At 39.9% G+C, this 21,942-nt stretch overlaps 1 protein-coding gene across 4 annotated transcripts in view; it reads right to left on the bottom strand.

The window, feature by feature from the left end:
* The window catches only part of DAAM2 (dishevelled associated activator of morphogenesis 2), a 206,260-nt gene that overhangs the window by 55,769 nt on the left and 128,549 nt on the right, over positions 1-21,942 (bottom strand). For all 4 annotated transcript variants that reach the window (XM_027801195.2, XM_005436279.3, XM_027801193.2 and 1 more), the window contains 5 exons: positions 19,287-19,381; positions 12,207-12,540; positions 3,904-4,014; positions 2,825-2,928; positions 644-710 (listed from right to left, as the gene is read on the bottom strand). In XM_027801195.2, the coding sequence (XP_027656996.1) occupies positions 644-710; positions 2,825-2,928; positions 3,904-4,014; positions 12,207-12,540; positions 19,287-19,381 (711 nt within the window). The remainder of the gene's footprint in view (positions 1-643; positions 711-2,824; positions 2,929-3,903; positions 4,015-12,206; positions 12,541-19,286; positions 19,382-21,942) is intronic.

Below are 21,942 nucleotides of genomic sequence, written 5' to 3'. Positions count from 1 at the left end.
TTGGGTCCTAGAAAGTGGTGGCACAAATATTAGAAGCTAAGCAGGAAAGGGCTAGTTGTTCTGTGTTGTTGTGTGGCAAGAGCTGGTCATGGAAATAGGAAACTGTAACTGTTCTATACCCTATAGCCTCTTACTCTTGCTAAAGGTTGTGGAAACTGTCCTTGTTTTATGTTCATCTTTAAAATCCACCCAGTCTGAAATACTGATCCTCTCCACAGGCTCTGAGGTGACAGTCTTCAGAAGAGTTTCCCGTAATCTTGGGAAAAGTATCAGAGAAGAGCATAAGCTTCACCCATAGTCCTGTAAAAGGGATGTCTGAAACTAGAATGCATCTGGATCATGTGGACTGAGAACATGAGCGCAGGACTGAGAACACACTCCACTCATGAACCTTCAGCTAAACATAAGAAAGAAGTCTTTGTCAAAGATACTTGGCAGGAGCCCTGTCTGTGATCATTGTTTTCATTATGCACACATCACAGACCCCCTTACTTGCTAAATGAGAAACTGAAAACAAGAGCACCAGCCACTCTCAGCACCAAAGTCAATCATTGTTTCCAGGGAACACAAAGGAAAGTTGCACCAAGCATCCAAAGTGGATGCTCAGCTTTGGCAAGTTCAGGTATTCCAAAGAAAAACTTACCAGGTCAAACCTCTTGGCAAGTTCCAGGTCATCTTCATTTCTGACCATCTCAAAGAAATCTAAGTGCCTAAGAGAAAACAAAACCAGAACAAACAAAACCTGCTAATATTCATGGTGTAACTCAGACTTAATGTCAAACGCATGTCACTACAGAAGCAGCAACACCTCATTTCCAGCTAGAACACTTGGAAACTGGCAAACCTTTCTTACATGAAGTGCTGGGATACATATGCAAGGCAACTCATGGGGGTCAGTGCCAGGCCAAAAGGAATGGCTGGCTGAAGTATTTGTGCTCTTTAATCCTTGTGCTAAGTCACTGTGTTGAAGTAAAACTGCTAAAAATAAACATAAAGTAGGAAAGGAATATTCTATTTGTGATGAGGGCAATGCCTGTAGTGATAATATATTTCTAAAAAGCCCATGCCATACTTGTTAACCATGTATTAGACCATTAACAAGTTGTTTCTTTTGCATGGTGGAGTAGCGATGCATTCAGTGGATTAGTTAAACAGCAGAGCTCACAACTGTCTTCACATTTGCCTATTGATAAGCACATCAGTATGCCTCTGTTGGGATCTGGAGGACCTGGTGAGACACACAGGACCCTGATATCTGGACTTCTCTTGCATGGAGACCAGAGCACAGCAGATGATGCGGAGAAAGGCTGTGGCACTTCCCTCTGTATAGACCTGGCATATAGTCTGTGTAATCCAGGCATGTGGGAGCCTCTCAAACCTCTGTTATTATCCTCACAACTGTAACTTGTAAGACTTGAAAGTGCCCCTAAGCCCCTCCTAAACATTTGTGGTTACAACATGGATTGCCTATAGGAGAGATTCTCTTCTCAGTTATAATATTGTGGATCAAAAGTAACATTAGTGTTTCCAGCTCTGCAGCAAACTGTGGACACACACAACTGTACGCGATCTTTCCCTGTGACATTAATACACAGGTGTATGTGTGTTATGTCCAACTGCTCAAAGATGTGAGCCCAGTCCTTATGACAGGCAGCTGGTGCTAACACAGTGCCTATGCAGAATCTCAGGCACACTACATTTGCCCCCAGGGATAGCTCTATCACCCCATAGCAGCTCCCAGACAGTGAGAAAACAGTGCCTTGTAAGCTGAGGCATAGGCCTGACCCATAGGTTTTGCACTATGTGCCTTGGCAAACATAAATCCCAGATATCAGACACTTACAAATCAGCCCTGCTCTGTAGGAAGGGGCTTGGAGTAGCAGACAATAAGGGATAGCAGCACATCAGCAGCTCAGTGCCTCTCTGCAAAGCTTAATGTGGTCACAGGAGAAGGTAGTTTCCCACAGCTGCCTGCCCTTACACATTAAAATGCTTCATTTTGTTAAGCAAATGGATTTTACGAGGCTCCTCATTAGTTCCTCAGTCTTTTAGCTTCTTGAAGTGTCTCAGTCAAATTGTTCAGACTGTTTACTCCAAGTTTATTTCAGCATGTGGCTTTGTGAAGGGTTTAATTTAAGGTCATTAGTAGCTCCAATTACTGTGGCAAAACACAGAACTGCTAGTGGAGAAAACATTTATTATCCGTATAACTTTTAACACAGTAATTTAAAGATGCCATTCAGTGTTACATTTTGTGCAGTAGCAGAGCTGTTTGAAGATGCTCCTCATTCTTCTCTCTTGCCCCCTTGGCATCTCTACCCTACCACTCACTGCAAGTGCCTCTTCTCTCATAGTTGTACCACAGCCGCTCTTTGGGAGGTTGTGATACTAGCTAGATCACAAAAATAGACTGAGCATAAAGAAAAAAATTGGAAACTCAGAACCTGCATTTTGACCATATCTACTCAAGTCTCAATGAACTCAATGAACTACTGGCTTCCCTCCCTTCTACCAGGACAGGCTGTTTTCCCAGTTTTGCTACAAGAGAAGAAAGGGTTTTTTTTCATTCTCATTGCCATCCCCAGCTTAGAAGGAAAGCAATTCAGGAACTCCTTGCCACAGCCACTGCCAATTCAATATGCACATTTCCTACTTCATCTTCTGATTTTAATTGTAATGACATATCTCCTTTCTGTCTTTAAAGGGAGTAACTTTTAGGACGAGACAGAGACAGTTTTGTACTTAAATCTAAACCCCAAACAGAGAAGAGTTTTTAAGAATTCTTTCTGTTGTTCAGTAACTGTTCTCAGAAAAAATGTCTTACCTGTCCAGTGTGGCATTCTCATGTCCTCTTAGCTTGTCAATGACAGGCTGAATTCCCAGCATTAGGAACTCATATCGTAGGTGTAATCGGAACTCCAAGTTGTCCTTAAAAATTGAGGGAAAACCAAGCTATTGGGTTCCAAAAGCTTTTAATCACATTATAAAAAAATATTACTTAAAACCTCAGTTCTTCCCTTTGTTTCTCTATCCTGACACCAATCTTTGCCTCTGTTTCACTTAAAAATGCAGTCCTTGTTTACCTACAATGAGTTCTGCATACCCAGTGAGAAGGACAGCATGTTCCATCTTGTTCTATAAAGTACAAAAGTTATTAGTATTTATCCTGCTAGTCCATTGGAGGTCCACCTCCTGCTTGCAGATGAACAGTACTGCAGTATTCCTCCTCATTTTTATGTTTATTTGTCATAAAACTACCTGTCTGGCAAACTTGACACCTGTTCAGTGGGATGTTACAGGACTGCCACAGAGAGAGACAAACACATTGCCCGACAGAGCACCTGTGAGCTTGTTGTTTGTTGTGGTTTGACCAAAAAAAAGAAAACCCAATGTAACAAAAGTAACACTTTAAATGAAACATAGTCAGTTTAAACTATCAACAAGACTCAAAAGGAAGTCTTTTTAATGAAAGAAAAACAACAAAGTGTCTTTTCTGAAGTGTCTCCCTTTGACAATTTTAAATTTAAACATTTTGAGTTTGGCTTCGAGTCAAAACAACTGAACATCGCAAACATTTCTGAAGGTAAAGCAAGATGTTTTCTAAAAGGCTGAAATCAAGGGGGAAATGATTTGCAGTGCTTTAAAAATAAATAAATAAATAAACCCACACCAAAAATACCTGAGCAATCATCTCAGTGCAAGTAGTCTATGTTATCTTATAAGAGTCTGGGAACGAAATAATGTGGAAGTCTTTCTAAGACTGATACTAACAATTCAGCATTATTTTCCAGAAACTACATCCACTCAATAACACAAGATTTATGACTTAATCTACTAATACTTTCCAAGGTAAATTAATTCAAGCATAACATTTTAGAAGGAATTTCCAGGGCAGTGACTCACCTCACCAGCACCAGCATTCAGAACAGCATTGATAAAGGACATGATGGCTGTTTTGAGGTTTACTTCATCTCGGTATCGCCCCATACTTCGGTCTAACTCATTCAACAATGTCTGAAACAGAACAGCAGGCTAGGTTAGAGGATATAATCTAATTTCTTTTTACATACTGTTCATGGGATATGCACACAGTCTTCTTTTGATTTTCTATGTATTTGCTTAAAGAAATAATTTTTTTCAGACAAGATTGTTAGCAATTTCGTGCATGCCACAATAAACAAATGAAGAATAGTGGTAGAAATAAAATGCCCAACTGATTCTAAATGGAGGAAAAACAAAAGTTCTTTTTTTAAACAGGCTATTATTTGAGAAAAAAAACAGATGCCCTTTATAGTTCTTGCCAACATGATCTAAGAAAGCAGCAGAATGATATCCCTCCTAGTCAGTTAAACTCTGTACAGTGAATATGACAGGGAGTTTACACATGTGGAAAAATAGCATCAGATTCATATATACTTTCTACTCACATCACTCAAGTAAATGTCATTATTTTCTTGGATCTCAGCAGGATAGCCTGCACTTATATATACAGGAGGAGAGAATTCTAAAGAGAAGCTGTCTTTTGAGGAGTAAAACCTATACCTGAACCTTGGAAGATTTCTCCTTGTTCCTTCACTTACAACCATTTCAAATGATACATACAATTACCTACCTCTTGGTCAGCTCTTTTAGGGATTTGCAAATAACAGGAATATCCCCTGTACATACAGCTTCAAAGCTCAAATGTGAATTACACGGAGCAGCAAGTGTTGCAAGTGCAGTTAAGCTCTAGTTTCCATGTTACAGAACCATAGAATAATTTGGGTTGGAAGTACCTTTAAAGACTGTCTAGTCCAACCCTCCTGCAATAGGCAGGCACATCTTTCAAGTAGATCGGGTTGCTTAAAGCCCAGTCCAGCCTGACCTTGAACACTTCCAATAATGGGGCATCTACAATTTCTCTGGCCAACCTGTTCCAATGTCTCACCACCAAACATTTGATAAAAAAATCTCTTCCTTTTATCAAATCAAAACTTACCCTTTTTTAGTTTAAACACATTAGCCCTTGTCCTGTCACTACAGGCTTTGTTAAAAAGTTTTTTTCCATCTTTCTTATAAGCTTCCTGTACATATTGAAAGGCTGCCATAAGGTCTTCCCAGAGTCTGTATGCCCCCCTATTAACCAAATAGCAGGGGTATTTAGCGTTCAGGGGGTATTTAGCATAGAAATGCTTTTGGTCTAATCTCTACATACACACAGATATTTCACAGATAATCTTGTGAACCATCAGGGAACAAAGGAGAAAAAAAGACTAGACAAATAATGATGGTAGCCTTTGTCTTATGCAGTCTATTTAGAATTAATTCCACTTGAATATTTACTAAAGAGGTTATATGTAGAAACTGATTAGCCATGAAAGCAACTCTGCTTTTAGCTTTATGCTGATGACCATGAATCTTCTCTTCAGGATCTTCTCTGATCAGTTCGTAATTCCAAGGTTGACTTTCCTTACTGGAAGAGTAACAAATTCCACTTGAGATCTGCCAGTTCAGTTGTGTGCATGTCACTCCAGCACTAATGATAAACACCCCACACTCATACATTTACTTTGCTGATGCACTAGAAAAGACAGCATTCTTTTTACTCTTCCCAAGAACTTTCAGCCATAAAGGGAGAATGAAGACAAAAATAGCTTTTTAGTGTTCAGCTTAGCAGATGACCTAAATAATATTTTGAAGCTATGATGCTGAGTAAGGAAGTTCGTTTTCCTTTAGTCAGTCTTCTGTCCCTGACTGCTGAAAGTGTCCATTCATAGCAAAATCTTTCCTGTGCTAGTCATTAGTTTCATAGGTCTATCTTGTTTCCTCTAGAAAACAGACCTCGCTATGGAGATATGTCTCAAGAAACAGAGGGAATACCCTCCTGTGCATTTGCAGGGGTAAGAATACCCTCCCTAGCTTTATGCAAACCCTTTTCTTGGTTTCATGTAAAAAATCTTTTGATCTGTCACACACTGCTACTGACAGCTGTTTTGATATCTGAGCATAGTATGTTCACTATCAAGCAAGCTTGATTTCATAAACTCCTTTTTCTTGCATTTTCTGAATTGCCCAGCTGGCATTTACAAATGGCTGTGCCCCTGGCATTTGAACTTCCATCACATCCATGATTTCTCTATAGTTATATTCTGATCAAATACCAACCCTTCCCCCATTTTGTTAGAAAGTGAATGAGTCTTACATAAAATTACATGAAATGCCCTACTGAGCCAGACTGATGGGCAGTCCAGTCCACCATCCTATCTCTAACAATGACAACAGGAGACTATTTAAGAAGTCTTTAAATTCACCAACAAAAGCAACTCTTCAACTTGACAAATAAGCACAAGTGAAACAAATGAGAAAATTTAGTTCTGTTACTGGCAGATTTGGTGCTGAAATGCAAAGCACATGCATCGTCTTGGAATGGTTTTGCTGATTTTCTTCAGAGGTCTCATTCCTACCGTATATTCTTACAGACATTTAGGAACATGCTAGAATCAATGCAACAACATATCAGACACAGCATCCAGACAGGTTAAAGAATATTAACAGAAGTTTTCTACCCCCTATTTCAGAAAGCTGAACCAGGAGTAGAATGCAGAGGGGGCCAAGCCAAATTTAGGGCAAGAAAAAAGATCTGGGTTGCACCAAGCTAATTGGAAAGCAGCACATCTTCATGCTCTAGAAGGAAACACGATAAGTTCAGGCAATTCCTAAAGATCAGAGTCTACACCCACACACTGTGGCTGAACTCCAATGTCTCCAACCCTTTGCAAATGGCTGAGGTTCAAGTCTTCACTCGAACATTTCCTGTGAAAAAGATTTCACCACACCTCTTGGCAGCCAGCTCTGTGGCCCAATTGATCTTATGGTTGTAAAGGTTTTTCTACTATTTAAGCAAAACTTTCCTTACTTAATCCCATTATTCCTCATCACTGACATCCAGTAGGGTTTCAGTCAATCTGCAGCAAACCTCAAAAGGCTTTGGATGAGCCTTGAGGGGAAGAACCAAATCAAGTGGGAATACAGGATTTTAATTTGTTCCTTGTTAGCTCCTCTACTACAATTCCAAATTGATCAGATTTCTCCCTACAGATTACATTCCGTACTGATGGTGTTTAATACAAACCAGGCAAGGGGGCTCTGGGAGGCATGCTTCTAATCTCCACCTTTTCAACTAACAATATCAAACTTCCTTTATTCCTTCACCTCAAGATTCAAAATTTCTAGCAGCATTGAGGAGGAAAACAAGAGTGTTCTGTCCAAAGCAGCCCAGTTAATATTTTCATCAGCAAGTGAAATCACCTCCTTTCAGACAGTATCTAACACCCAGGTTCTCTCAAGACTGAAAGAAAAAGTCTTTCCACAGCATTCCCCAGCTGGGTGGGTGTTTCAGATAGTGAACTAGGCTGGAAGGGCACTGGAACATCCTAATACACTTTTCTGGGCCAATAAAGCACTATGACTTTGCAATATTAGCTTGACTCAAAATATGGCATCTTAAGAAGTACAACATGTTACAATGTCATAACACAATACATTCACTCCACAGGAGCAATGGGGAAGCAGTAAGCATAACAATAATCAGAAAGGCAACAGCTTAGGGAAGAATAAGATTATGCCCCTTTCACAAAGGAAACCAGTCATAAGTAGGGTAATGCAGACATGAATGACGCTGAAATCAGAGACTCTTCCTTCTGTCTTTTCATAGCATTTTAGAAACCTCCATCTTCACAAGAAAAGCACTTAAGAAATATAATTAAAGCAATGCTTTCACGGTCACACAGTGAACCAGTGACATAATTACAGTAGTAATTAATTTGAATACATCAGATGGAAAAGGATCCTAGCAACGAAACCAAGGGCTCATCTTCCTAATTCCACATTTCTGCTTTGAGGGTTTATTCTCTGGCTTTCCAATGTTTTCTTTTGCATCTTTTCTTTAAGGGGCAGAGTAGAATTTGTAGGCAAAGAAGCATATTTCAAATGAAAATTGGATGAAGACAGCTTTTCCAGATTGTCTGAGGCAGGAGATTGAAGGCATGCCTTTATATTATTGTGGAATTTGAGTAAAGACAGAATACTACTCTGAAGAGGACAGTTTTCAAGGAGTATCTTAAAACAGGAACTGCAGACTGCCTGTTGGGCATTAAAGGGAGAGTTATTCCAGGCAGAAGGGCAGCATGAAAGAAGGGTCAGAGATTAAAGCAGGCAAAGGGATCAGCTCAGGCCAAAAACTGTGGCAAATGTTAGAAAATAGGAATAATGAAATATAAATTAAGATATAAATATAAGGTATATAATCTTGTGGCAAGTGCCAAGACAAAGATGATACGGATAGACCTGTGAACACATTGAATATTGGAGATATAGGGTGAAGCTGTAGTACTAAAAGGCATTCGAGTGAAGACTGAAGTCTCGACAAAGAATAAGACCCAGAGAATCTCCCATAGGTTTAAAGTGACTGCTCTCTGGAGTTAAGCATTAGATTGATAATTGCAGTCAGTAGATGAAATGCTGGAAATTTAGAAAGAAGCAATATTTGACATCAGAATTTCCACTCAGAGTAAAATACAAAATTTTGTTGAGTCTTTCATGTTCATGAAGTTATAGCTATATTTTCCATTAACTTCAATTAAAAAAAGAATACATCAAAATGCAAATAAATTATTTCCAAAATATTTGAGCACAATTTGATTAGCAGTCTTCAGTTGGTGTGACCTGGTGCAATCTAGTTAAATTAACTGGGATTATAAGCGTTTGTATCACTTAGGAATCTCGCTAATTTGGATTTTTACTTTAGATACACTAATATAACATCGTAAGTTTTATATTAAAATAGTAGGAATTATAGTAGGACAGAGCCAATGCAAGTTTAGCAAGAACTGTATCTTGAGCCGCAGCTTTCCTTGTCTACAAAATCACCAGTTGCTGGGTCCTCTGACTACTGCTGCGCCAGGTAGCAAGAGTTGTGCTTAGAACACTGTTCAGCAAGAACTTCTGACATTCAACAAAACATGCCATATTTTATGTTACCGTGTCAAATACATGATCTGTATGTCACTCCACCACACTTGAACACATGTAAATTGAAAATAATCAGTGTTCCAACCTAGAGTTGTCAGCAGCAAGAGCTCATGAGCTCATGCATGAGCTCAAATTTTAGATGGTTACCAGTAAATAACCTCTGAACCTCTCTTCCTTCTTCTTACAAAGAGGAGCAGAAGCAGAACCATGGACCCCAAATATTTACTCATCGCCTTAATATTCTTCTGCAAGAAGGCAAAAGCCCCAAAAAACCAACCAACCAACCAACCAAACCCAGAAAATAATTTGTGTTGAGGAAAAGTAGATCTGGAACAGTATTTCTTACATTTACCTCCTCATTCCTCAAAGTAAATAGTGCTTGTCACCACAGATGATATGGAAAGAGTGGGACTCTTAGATCTACTGCAGTCTGCAAGAGGGGAAAATAAATCCAAAGACATAGTGTACGAAGTATCAGCTTTCATAGATGAGGAGGGATAAACTGATAAATTGACAGTGACGTGTCTGAAAGGGTTGAAGAATATTATCAACAACTGGCAGGAAGGCAGCTTAAGGAAAAGCAACAATGGCACTGATGTTGTCAGAGGTCAGCGTTACCTCTAAGTTATTTATTGGGCATTCCAATAAACGTAAGCTCAGTATAGTTTCTAGAAAGCCCTATAGTTTTTACTTCACAAGAACTGAGTTTGATTTCCAAAACAGAGAATCTGAGATTATTCTCTTCGGTATTGTGTCTCTAATTTGGCTACTGTCTTCCAGAGCTACATCTAGAGAAAGACTGAACAGTGCTTTTACAGTTCCCAGCTTTTCTTTTTTCCCTCCATTAGAATCAGTCTGCAATAATGAACAATAGAGCCAAAAGAATAAATTCCTACTCTGCACATTCAAAGCATGTTTCTCCTGTTCCTACAGTTTAGTTCATTTTTAATTACTTTTCACCAAAAGAATTCTCTTTTCTTGGTTCTGCCAGATCCCCAGTTGTGGGGGATCATTTTCAACATAACAGTGATTAGGTGTGGCCAGTCAAAGTCAACCAAAAGCTGCAAGCTCTAAAGAGTTCAGACACTTCAATACACTGAATGATGCTGCTAGTTTCTCAAGCTACAAGAACACATCTTTAAAAAAGCTGAGTTTGAAACCTAAAGGATCTCTTCAGATACTTGCAAAGTCTGGGTTACAAAGATTTCGCTCAGGACTGGGATAAAGAAAAACAAGTTTTCACTGTCTTTCATTGTACACCACATCTTTGAAGTTTAATGTAAAGGCATAGAATAATTGTTGTCAGCTCATCCTTTTCTTAAAATGACCTCCTATACAAGTTACAGTGGGTGCTTCTCTTGATAATGAGCTGCAAGACCATTCTGAGACACAGATGTGGGAGGGTAAAAGACAAAGAGATATAACAGCCTCTTAACTAACAAGTCCTAGAGGACCAGAGAATTTTCCACTAAAATGTAAGGAAGACCATGACCACATTTCTTTCATCAGCATTTAAAAAATCTCCAGTCTTTCTGTTAGGAGAAAATTACTGAAGATAGATGAGGAATGTTTTTGGATGAGCCCTTACCTCCTCAAAATTAAACTCAAGCTATCGCTGAGTGTAGTGGAAAACCGCATTCCAGTATCTAGGCACAAGTGTTAGAAACTGCAAACAAGAACACATCCCTTCTGCTAAATCATTTTGGGGTTTGGGCGGGTTTTTTTGTTTGTTTTGTTTAAGAAAGAAAAAGAGAGAGTATCCATTTATCTTTCATTTTTTTCCCAGAAGGAAAAATATTTTGACAAAAGCAAGGATTTATGCAAAGCACTCTTTCATGAATGTGAGAGTTAGTAAGTATCTGCAAACCATGTACATGGCTTGCTTTTCTGCTTCTGCATCCATCATTCCCACCATACTCCCGTACTAAAGAATGGTGGCATATTCTTATGACTGCAGCTGTAATGTCTTCATCTTCCAGTTTTTACTGCAATTACTATTTTCTCTATTGAAATAGCCTCAAGAGCTTTCAGCTGAAATCAAAAGCCCCCACCTACCCATCGCACCCCATTCTGAGTCATGCGTCCTATGTGCCATACCTGCATATTGAAGACATACACCAAGTTTGAACAGAGAAGCACGGTAAATGGCGCAGTGCCCATAAAGGGATGGACTTGCCAGTGCCACATACAGGTTAATATCAAGCCAATATCTCCTGCATCCCCATCTCGGGTCTGAGTCACAGTTACTGAATCCCATATGCATTCAGTTCTAATAATAAACATAACGTTGGCAGCTAGTGTTCATAAGCACATACTCTTTCCCCATTCACTTTTACAGTCAGAAGCTCATTGTAGCCCAAAATCCGCTGATGCATTAGCGGAGGAGGAGGCAGGTAATAATGGCTGAGAGAAACCAGGATCCAGGGCCTGTTGGCCCAACACCACACTTACCATTTCACTAAGGAAGAATAGTAAATGGGTGAGGTTATCCCCAGGTTTAGGAGCTACAGCTTCATACACAGCAACAGATTCTGTTAACAACTTTTTTGTAAAGGTGCTCAGTTCACTAGGAAGAGGAACATTATAACAGCAGCCAGCAGTACCCACAACAAAAGCCTGCCAATGATCTACTGACCTACCTCAAGGTCTCTGAGAATGAGTTTCCCTTCTGTGTTCTGAATGGGAGTTATCTGAGCCAACAACTGCTAAGTGGTGACAATTCACAAGTTGATTGCTAAGTGGCAATTGAAGTGCCTCCACTGTACATTATTTAATCCATTGTCTCCATTATTTAATCCACAGCTCGTTTATTTACTAAATTAAGGGCTTTAAAATCACTCCAGAGGCTCCTGGAATCCTGTGGCTTTGGCTTTTAGAGCAGAACAAATCACTATCACCCCAGAAATGCCATCAGTTTAGAGTATGAACAGATTACCAGGTTTCATTTAACATCACAAACCCCCATTTTCAGGTAAAAGATAGGGGATTTTAAATTAACACTAATGACAAGCAATCAGATCTTGGGGGGAAAAAAAAAATAATGCCTTTAAACTATTTGAGGAAGTGCCCTTCCTAAAACAAAATGAAAAATATTTCCTTTACACTACCTAGCAAGTTTGCAATACATGCACTGTAAAAATTGCTCCCTGCAATGATTCATCATGCTGGGTATTTCTGGCAAAGTATCCTCCTTGTACCTGGAATCTTGTCCTTTCTGCAGCATAGACTTGGTAGTGAAGCATGGCTTGCAAGACTTTCTTGTGACCGTCTGGTACCAAGCAGACAGCCCCTAGGATCTCTAGCACAGCAATCTTGGTCTTAATGTTCTCAGTCCGTAAGCTCTGGGAGATGATGTTGATACTCTCTGGATGAGCCAGGACATGAGCCCGTCCTTGGGAGTTGTTCATCAGTGCCTTGATACACCCTATAACGGATGTGTGTATACGGCTCTCTGAGGTCTCATAGTCCATGCTCTTCAGAAAGTTCAGCAAACAGCTCAGGCCATCCAGCTCAATAAACCTGGTCACAAACCTGAAAAAAAAAACCAAACCCAAACCAAAAGGTTAAGGAAATAATGAATAAGGAAAGGAGAACAAAGGCAATTTATTCAAAAGACACAATATTATTCAACCCTGCATCTGTAAACGCTGTCTGGTTTTTAGCCTAAAATTCACAAAATAATTCCCAGGTATTTAAAACAAAACAAAACAAAACAACCAAAAACCCCCCAAAAAAAACCAAAAAAAAAAAAAAAAAAAAAAAAAGAGAGAAAACAGACTAGCTAATAATGGTGTGTCACATAGTTTCAGGGTAACTATATCCTATAACCTTATGGACGCACTGTTCTGTCACCTTGTTCTTTGTTGCAGTTACCACCAAACACCTGCTGTGGTCCACTCTAATAGCTGCTGCATTTTCAAGACTGAACGGATTCTTCCAAATTGCTACATCTTACATAGATGCTAATATACACCAGATACATTTTCATACAGACTCATCACCATGCTTTTAATTATGAGTTCGGGTTATCTTGAAAGCCATTTTTAGACTTTGATGAAACATTTAGCCAGTACTACTTATACGCTTCCACCTCCAGGAGATGGGTTCACTGACAGAGGCAAACTCATTACCAATGTGTCTGTCAGCTGTACTGACTTCACACTCTGATCCTCTGCTATACCTATAGGAACATGTTATATTTAAGAGAGATATGTTCTTCAGTAAAAGGCAAAACTCCTATAATAGCCTTGGCTGATTTTTTTGTTGTTTGATTGGGTTTTTTTAGTTTGAGGAGGTATACTGAGGATCAAATAAGTCCACTGACAATCTGCAATAGCAAAATATACAGTAAAAAATCACAAACAGAGGAAATACAGAATTACCCAGTTACCAAATGACACATTGAAGACTGAACCTATAGTAAGACAGGTTTGTTTTGACTACTAACATCACTAGAGTTCTGTTTCTACTATATTCTACCATAAAATTTGCCCTTCTTCAGGTTAAAAGTACAGTAACTGAGGATAAAAACAATATAGGAGAAACTCCTTGGAAAAGTTTAAGGTTTTGTTGAAAACCAGAGTTAAAAAATCCAGACAGGTCAAATTAGACCATGCAAACAGCTTCCTAGACAAATCAGTAGAAAAGGAGGGAATTATATGTCAGTTCAAACCAATCATTCTAGCAATGTTTCATTTAGAGTTCCAAGGCTTAAAAATGGGATTCAAAGATATGAAAAGGGATGCAAGTAATTTCTCTAGATCACTTTGTTTATGACCTGCCTCCTTTAATAGGTCATTCAGGTTGGTGCTCTTAGAATGTCTGAATGCAAACCCATGTGAATTACACTTGAATTTTCAGTCCACCAACATATACACCAACATGTCCATGACCACACTCCTAACAGCATAATGTAGAAAACCACCTCAATCATATGAAAAGTTGTTAACGGTTGCCACCTATGTAACGAATTAAAAATATCAAGTCTGTGTCATTCTGCTTTTACCTAGCCCCTCTTCCTCCCTGTTGGATACTTCCTAATGTACCGTCTTTCTCTTTTCTGTCCTTAAGTGAGATGCTATTCCTAATATACATCAGTAATGAAAGCACCATACTGAAAGACTGAATTTCACTGGTCTCTATTCATATCTCTGCGCCAGCAAGACAAACCTGAGCCACACATATATATCTCCTGCATAATATTGACTTGACATATGTACGGTCTTCTGGTGGTTACATCCCACACCACACAGGAATTTTTAGGGCTTACCTGAAAGTTATGCTCTCTGTGGTGAGAGATTGACCAAATTCTAGCTTACTTGGGCAGCAGTTTGACCACAAACATGCCAAAGCCTGGTGCTTTCAACAGTTTTGGTCTGAGGTTCGGGTTTTATTCAAAATTGAATTTCAAAGTGAGAATCAGAGTAAGGGCAAGCACACACAGGAACATGTGTGCACTAAAAATGAAAACAAGGTTTAGCTGAACCCCGCTAAGACAATCTGCCAAGTTTCACACAAATTTGATTGCACATTCTTTGGATGCATCATCTTGTCTACCCTAACAAATCATAGAGCAAAAGCCCCTCCGCCTCTAGGCCAAAGAGTGGGATCAACATTGTGTACCAGGAAATTTCGTAAGTCACTCGAAGCAGTTTGTTATTTAAACTGATTATAGAAAGATTAAATCTTAGTTCAGTTTCTGTAATGCACTTAGCTGTTGGTATGCCAAAGACGACTGAAATAAGTGCATTCATGGCTAAAAGAGTTGCTGCTAAGGGTGTATTTGGAATCAAAATAAGCACAAACTCAATGTGTTACCAAATAATGTGATGCCAATGACTTCTGAGCATTTTTCTAACCCTGGGCCTAAGGAGTAGAGTTGCTCTTTGCTTCTACAGTTGAGCTACTATTTTAAATTCTCCTCCTCCTCACCTCAAAAGTCCAGTTCTATGAATCTATCATATACCTTAGCTAGTCCCTCCACCTTTTGGGGAGGTGGGGAAAAGGGGGGGGGGGGGGGGGAGCGGGCTAGGGGAAGCAGATGTTTTGCTTTTCAGTTCCAGGAGTAAGGGAAGGCTTCAGATGAATAACTTTCTGAAGATATGGAGCTCTGTTTTCAAAAGAAAGCACCCTGAAGAAGCAGCTGAACAAAGGGTCCCTTAAACATAATTTTGGATGGAACACCTGGTCTTATGACAAGACAAACAAGGCACTATAACTTCCCATGCATTTTCACCTGTTCTGATGACCATGTGAAAAAAAAAAATGGTAGGGGCACAAAAGTCACATTTTCTCAATTAAGTACAATCCCTTTCTAAATTCACTGGCAGAATAATTTTTCTAGGATTGTTTGGATGAGGTCATTCCAAAAAGGAGGCATGCGCAGGGAAGTGGTGTGTGTCACAGACCTTTATTAATGACATAATGTAAAACAATGTCGGGATTTTCCTGTGCTCTTCCTAGTCCAGAAAGCAAACAGTAAGTGGCATTATTCAATAGGAAGGCAAACCCAAATACCTTCCCATTTCAGCTGGCATCAGCAACAGGAATTAAATGATGATTTTTCACCTTCCTTTTCCAAAACACTTAGTTCCCTATTCTCCGGAAAAGCCAGAATCATGCAAGGAGAGATAAAGAAATGGCAATAGCAGTTTCTGGGCTAACACATACTCTCAGTATGAGGATTTGCTCAGTGTGAGGAGGTATGTGTCTGTACAGGAGAAAAAAAGAAGTGGGAGTTTAGCTGATAGGCTGAGCGCCATAATCCTTAGACTATTTGGCATTTGTATGTCTCTAAGTAGGGATGTGTATGTGTTTGTGTGTATGTGCAAAAGAAAACTTAGCTCATGCAAATGAAAAACCTTTTTCCTCACAATATACACGTGTGTAACTAACTGCCATCTTATATGTCCTGTATGCTGCAAAGTAAGGTCTTGTTCTAGACTGTAAGGTGTAAAGTTTAGCATATTTGCCAATGCATTCTGGCTAACACATTCAAAAATTTCAGTGTAAATAAAGCAGGGTGTGTTTTAATAGGTGCTAAACAAGCAAATTAAAGCCTAACCTCACCTCAGACTCACTTGACCAGTTTAGCACACTTTAAAAGGCAGGGCACCTCTTAGTCTTTCAAGTTTTAGAGAGTGCTGATCAGAATGAGTTAGCTAGCTCTAATAACAAGCCTTTCATCCAAATACAGATGTGGCAGCCTAAAGAGGTAATGACCCACTGATGGATTCCTAGTGTAGGGGGGGGGGGACAGCCTCCCTATGAGACCTGATCCAGCTCAGGAAAGACAGATCATATGCTGTGGGTGTGCAGAAAGCAGGATGTTCCCACCTTGTTAACAGCCAAGGCTACACTGCAGCACCAGTTTTTGAATCAGGGGGCACACATAATCCTGATCACTACTGAACTGCTGAAAAATTCAGCATAACTGATTTTGCTTGCTGGATGCATAAATTGTCATCTCCAGTATACACTTGAATACAACATGGCTAAATGAAACAAAAATATCAGGAGGCAAATCTGAGTTAAACTAAAGAAGAAAAGCAGACACCAAATGGAGTTAGTCATGATTCAGACTAAAGGGGGTATTTTTCTGGGGTTCCAAAAGGTGGGGGTTTTTCCAGTCCCTTGTAAGTTTTTACTTTTGCTACTTTTCTGAACCTCCATTTTTGGGCACTAAAATACAAGAAGAAAAGCTCGTCTTTCACTGCTTCTGTCCAGCAGTTTGTCATCACACTTGTTTATAGTCATAAGTTCTTACAAACCTAAAAGAAAATGTGTTTCCTTACAAGGTGCAGATGTGGTTTTTTTGTTCTCTAAGGCTGGGCTTGTTCCTGCGTGCTGGGACATAACCTAGCTTTATTATTTCAGGGCAGCTCCTAAATACCAGAACAAAATGCACTTGCTCAAAGGGGGCCAACTAGCTGCCCAGGGATGATTCTATCACATTTTCTCCAAAGAGAAGAACTTGAGTTTGGGTAGGTCTGCTTCAGTTTTTCTTGTTGTTAGAACTGGTGGGTTGGAATAGAGGCACAGATTAGTGCATTTTCTACTAGAAGAGACACAGTTCTACAATGAAATAAAACACAGAGCCAAACATGCATTTTTTCTTCTTTTTTGATTCCTCTAGATCAGAGAATTCAAGCAGAGGAGCCTATTGGTAAACTATCAGAGCCCTGTGTACCGTTACCATTACAAATGGATTCCAGACAGTTCATCCTGTGTGAATTTAGGTCTCTCATTTCTTCAGAGGCCTGATGAAGAGAAGTGGGAAGGAAAATAGGATTTGATGTCCAAATTCCACTAGAAAGACTAGTATTTTGAAGGCTTGGGTATCATACTGCTTACAAGAGGGATTTGATGGAGTTGAGGGCCTCTCTACTGCAACCTTTCCATCAAGAAGAAATTGGCTTGTTGATCAGGCACTGGCATGCAGCCCATTTGGCAGCTAACGAATTGAGTTGCTGGAAATTAGTTGAGACATAGGACTTAACTCAAAATTTGGCTTGGCTTAAGTATTCAAAAAAAAAAAAAAAAGTGCCCCATAACCATAGCTAGTGATTTAGAAGAGAACACTTTATAGGCAGTTCATAGATGCTTGTACTGAAGCTTGTTAGGGTTATTATAAACAGATGAAGCAACAAGCTGTTGTCAAGGGGATCCAGCAGAAACAATATGGGTCTGAGAAGGAAAACCTTGCAGGGCTTTGAGCAAAAGACATTCCTCTTTCTTCTCTATTGCCTTGCTCTCAACAAGGAGGCCAGGCATACAAAATGACAGAGCAGAACAGCCAGTGGTGGCCACCAAAGTGCTTCAGCTGGACATAGCAGGGAGGCCTTGCTGCTGTGGCTATGCTCGATGAAAGCTATCACTTTCACAGAATAAGTATCAAACCAGCTCTACACTAATGTGATAGAGTTGCTACATCTAGTCTCAACAGCACAGGACTTTGGTTTAAAATCTTTGTGAGAGTTGGGAGTTTGGCAGTTGTCTTGCTTCCATTTTAACATAAAGTGCAGCTGCATTTTACTGTGTTCTCTGCTTTAGGATAGTGATAGGCAGGATCAAACAGTCACTTATCCTTGGACTAGGTCTCAATATAGACTACTGTTTCTCCACTTCCATGTTGAAAGCACTCACCCTACCCACATACTAAAGTTACCAAAGCCTGATGAATCTTTATGCCTCAGAGGAGCATCAGAATTTGGCTTTGTGCTCTCTTACACCCCATCACAACAGGAGGTAAAAACTGAGCTTTGTGCTGATGCGTTCTACCTCACACTTGTCATGAGGCAAGAAGCTCCACGCAGTCAACTTTTTAAATGTCGTGAAGGGAAGAAGCTCACCCAGCACTTAGCCCTGCAAGAAGTCTCAGAAATATCTTCACTTCAAGTTAACATAACTGCAATTAACATAACTATTTGAGATAATGTTTTGGTCATTTTTATTTATTTAGTTAATTCGTTTGGTTTGGTTAGGTTCTCCCACACACAAAAACCTGTTTACTTAGGCATTACTGAAGCTCTCTGAAACTAAAACTTCAGCATAGTGTGGATACAAATGCATTTGGCCCATTTTGGGCCCAATACAAAAATATTCAGAAACTTTTTGACAAAGTGTTTCCTGAGATCATATCGACAACTATAGTTACGGCTTCTGCTCAGTGCTCTTCTAAGTGTTAAATGGAAAAGGTTTCTGTGCTAGTTAGTTTGCTACTGTTCAGAGCTTTGTTCCCAGAAAAACAAAGATGACCCTCTCTTCAAAGACACAGTACACAATAAAGTCTCCTGACATTTCTCTACACCACAGTTATACATAAAACAGGAAGAAAGCCAAACCAGGTGATGTCAGATGGATTAGCTGCTTTGTACCAAACAGTTCACATTACTACAGATAAGGGGAAGCTTGAATTCAATTCAGAGCAGAGGCTGAAATTTTGCCCAACATGAATCAAATTACATGGGATGTTCAGGGGCCTATAAAGTCTAAAATCAGATCTTCATAGTCATTACCTGTGTTTGCACATATCTGACACAGAGTTTTTCACAGCAGACTGTCTTTTATTTTCCTGAAGCTACATGCTTCAGCATTAGTGCGCCCTCCCAACTAGGCAGGTTCAGAGCAGGGGCTGTAGGGCTCTCTGTGGATTGTCTGAAATATCAGAGAGGCTTGTGTGAGGTGAGACAATGAGGTTCCTGTCCTTGCCACTCTTTCCCGTGTCAGATCTGACCATAGCGAGGCAGTGAATTGCAATGAAAGATGAACAACATTACCTCATGGGCTGAGTCCGCAGAGCTGTCTTCAAGTCTTCAACTATTTTATTTTTCATTTCTGTTTCTTCTTCATCAAAAGCATAGAGAGTCTGCATCTGTTCAGAAAACAAGATGACAATCAGGAAAGCTCAGGCTGCCTGGAAGCTAAGAGACAGGCGAGGAATTATGAGAAAAAACTATCCAATCAACCCATGCAGAGGTGCCTGCTGACCTCTCACCAGGAAAGCAGCGCCTCAGCTACAAAACTGAATCCAGATGAAGCTGCTCATGTTGACTGGCAGCAGCATACCACTTTGCCACACTGGCTAAACTAGGGTTCTCAGGTTACCCCCCAAAAATCATACTTGCCAGTATGCCCTCAGAAAACTGTACCTAATTTGGAACAGAGATCTGCTGTGGTGATCTATGGATATGTGAGGCAAAGTTTGTAGGGAGAGGCAATATCTTTTAATAGACTGACATGGCTGGAGGAATTTGGGTGGGAAAAAAAAAAAAAGAAGAAAAAAACCCCAGACTTGTGTGTCAGGTTTCAAAGCATAAAATCTTTTTCTTCAAGTGACTAAATAGCCTGCAAGTACCCTGAATTACAGTTTATGTACATACAAGATTGATTTTTCTTCCCTGCGCCAAGTGTATCACTTATTTTAAGATACTGATTTGCCCTATAAAATTCACCCTTGCTAATTGGGAACATTTAGTGTAAAAAGCTGGAGCACCATAAAATATCTGTCCCTGTTTTTTAACAAGTAAACTGAAGCACAGGGAGACTAGATTTTCCCCCAGTATGCAGCTTGAGATAACTAGAGCTTGCAGTCAACTGGAACGGAAGATGCTGTGGGTCACTGTAAATTAGGGTGACAGACAATGAGTGGAATACATGCAAAAAATAAGGTTCTCAAAGTCAGATAATGCCATTAAAAAAGGGGGTATAACAGGAAATCAGGGCCCCAGCCCTACACTCAGCACCACTGCAACCTTGGAATGTGAAGCAAGACTCTTCAATGCCGGTTGCATATACTGTTCAGGCTCACAGCTTCAGTGTGTGACTTTTCAAAAAGTCAAGACTCAATGCTGGAAATTCTTAGTCTACAGCCATGTTTTCTTAAGTCACTTTAATTGTAAAAGAGAGAGGACAAACAACTCTCTTATTGGCAGGACTTCTTGGGGATATCACTCAGTGGTATCTGGAAAGCAGCTCTGAACCCTTCTCAAATGAATAACTGAGGTGAACTAGTATCATCTATCAGGGATCTGATATCGCACCTTTCTGTGGTGGAATGTGAGTAGCTACAATTATGGTCCATTACAGCAAAATATTTATTTTACTGTTTAGGAAGCATCAAAGAAAATCTTCCTCTCACTGGAACTTCCTTTAACCCTCCCCTCCCACCACCAGACCAATACCTCGCTACCCTTGGAAGTGCTCCCATGTTGCTTGCTTTTGCAAACCATGTGGTGCCAACACATGTCAGATCCTGAGGGTGGTCATTTGGCTACAAGCCGATGCTGTCTTATGCTGAACAGCTGGCACAGGGAGATGTGTTTAACTCTAGGGGTCCTCTCTCTGATCCACGCTAAAGTCAAATTCACTCAATAACAGAGCAAGCTATTTCCTGCCCTAATGGAATGACAGAGCGCTACTGATGGAAAATGAGCTGATGATGTTTTATCTTTTGCCAGCATCCCCCGACAGCCAGAAACATAAATTGAAATGCTTAAGCCAAGCCATATATGATCCCCCTCTTCAAAAAATAAACAGAAATCCTGAACAGGCATTATGGAATCTCAATGGCAGAGTCCTGGGGTGCGATTTGGGACTTGATTTGTATTTTCTTGGGTGACAGCCCATCTGGTCATCTTTCCTTTGGCCCATAAATGCTCCTTTGAAAGGCTCCCATTCTTCCAACAACTTAATTTCTCCTCTGAGCCATTGTGGGGGGAAAGCAAATGGACGGTAGGAAGGTGCTCAACAGTATTTTGTTCAGAGGGAAAAAGGCCCATTTCCAAATGAAACAAATACAAATAATCCTGCCTTTACAACAGAGGGTGATTATAGAAAACCCCTTTTCTAAAGCTGCAGGCAGCCGAGACCCTTTCATTTCTCACTCCTGTGCATGGCCAGGAACTCACAACCTCATGCCCTCACTAAAGACTGACTGGTCACGCGTTTGCATTATGAAATAGCTTTCTCGGCAAGAGTTACAGAAAACTTAACTGTCCCTGGGAGGCAGAGGGGAGGGCACTGTCAGTATTTGAGGCTGGATTTATTTAATGTGGCTGACTGAAGAATTGCTTTCCTGAACTACAAACTGCACTTGAGGACTAACGTCTGCTGTGCTGAGCATGCAGCTAGTTATTATCAGCTAACCAAACACAGTAGGAAGAGGAAGCAAAATAGTCCTTATTTGGTCTCTAAAAAGTGGTATACATAAGGGGTTTTTAACAAGCACATTTTGCATATTTAGCTTTCCAGTTTAAATGCATCACTCAGTAAAGTATAGCATCTAGTTACTTGATTTGCCAATTAAAAAAAAAAAAATCACAATTTTCTGAAAACTATCATTCTCAAGGAATTTTATATGTAAAACTTCAGGCAGTCCAAGAAATTACTTCTGAAAATTTTGCTCCATTTAAAATGAAATATTTTACTTTTATT

Source organism: Falco cherrug, chromosome 13, assembly GCF_023634085.1.
Source record: "Falco cherrug isolate bFalChe1 chromosome 13, bFalChe1.pri, whole genome shotgun sequence".
Lineage (NCBI taxonomy): Eukaryota > Metazoa > Chordata > Aves > Falconiformes > Falconidae > Falco > Falco cherrug.
The sequence above is the reverse complement of the archived record's forward strand: the minus strand, read 5'-3'. Positions and strand labels throughout refer to the sequence as shown.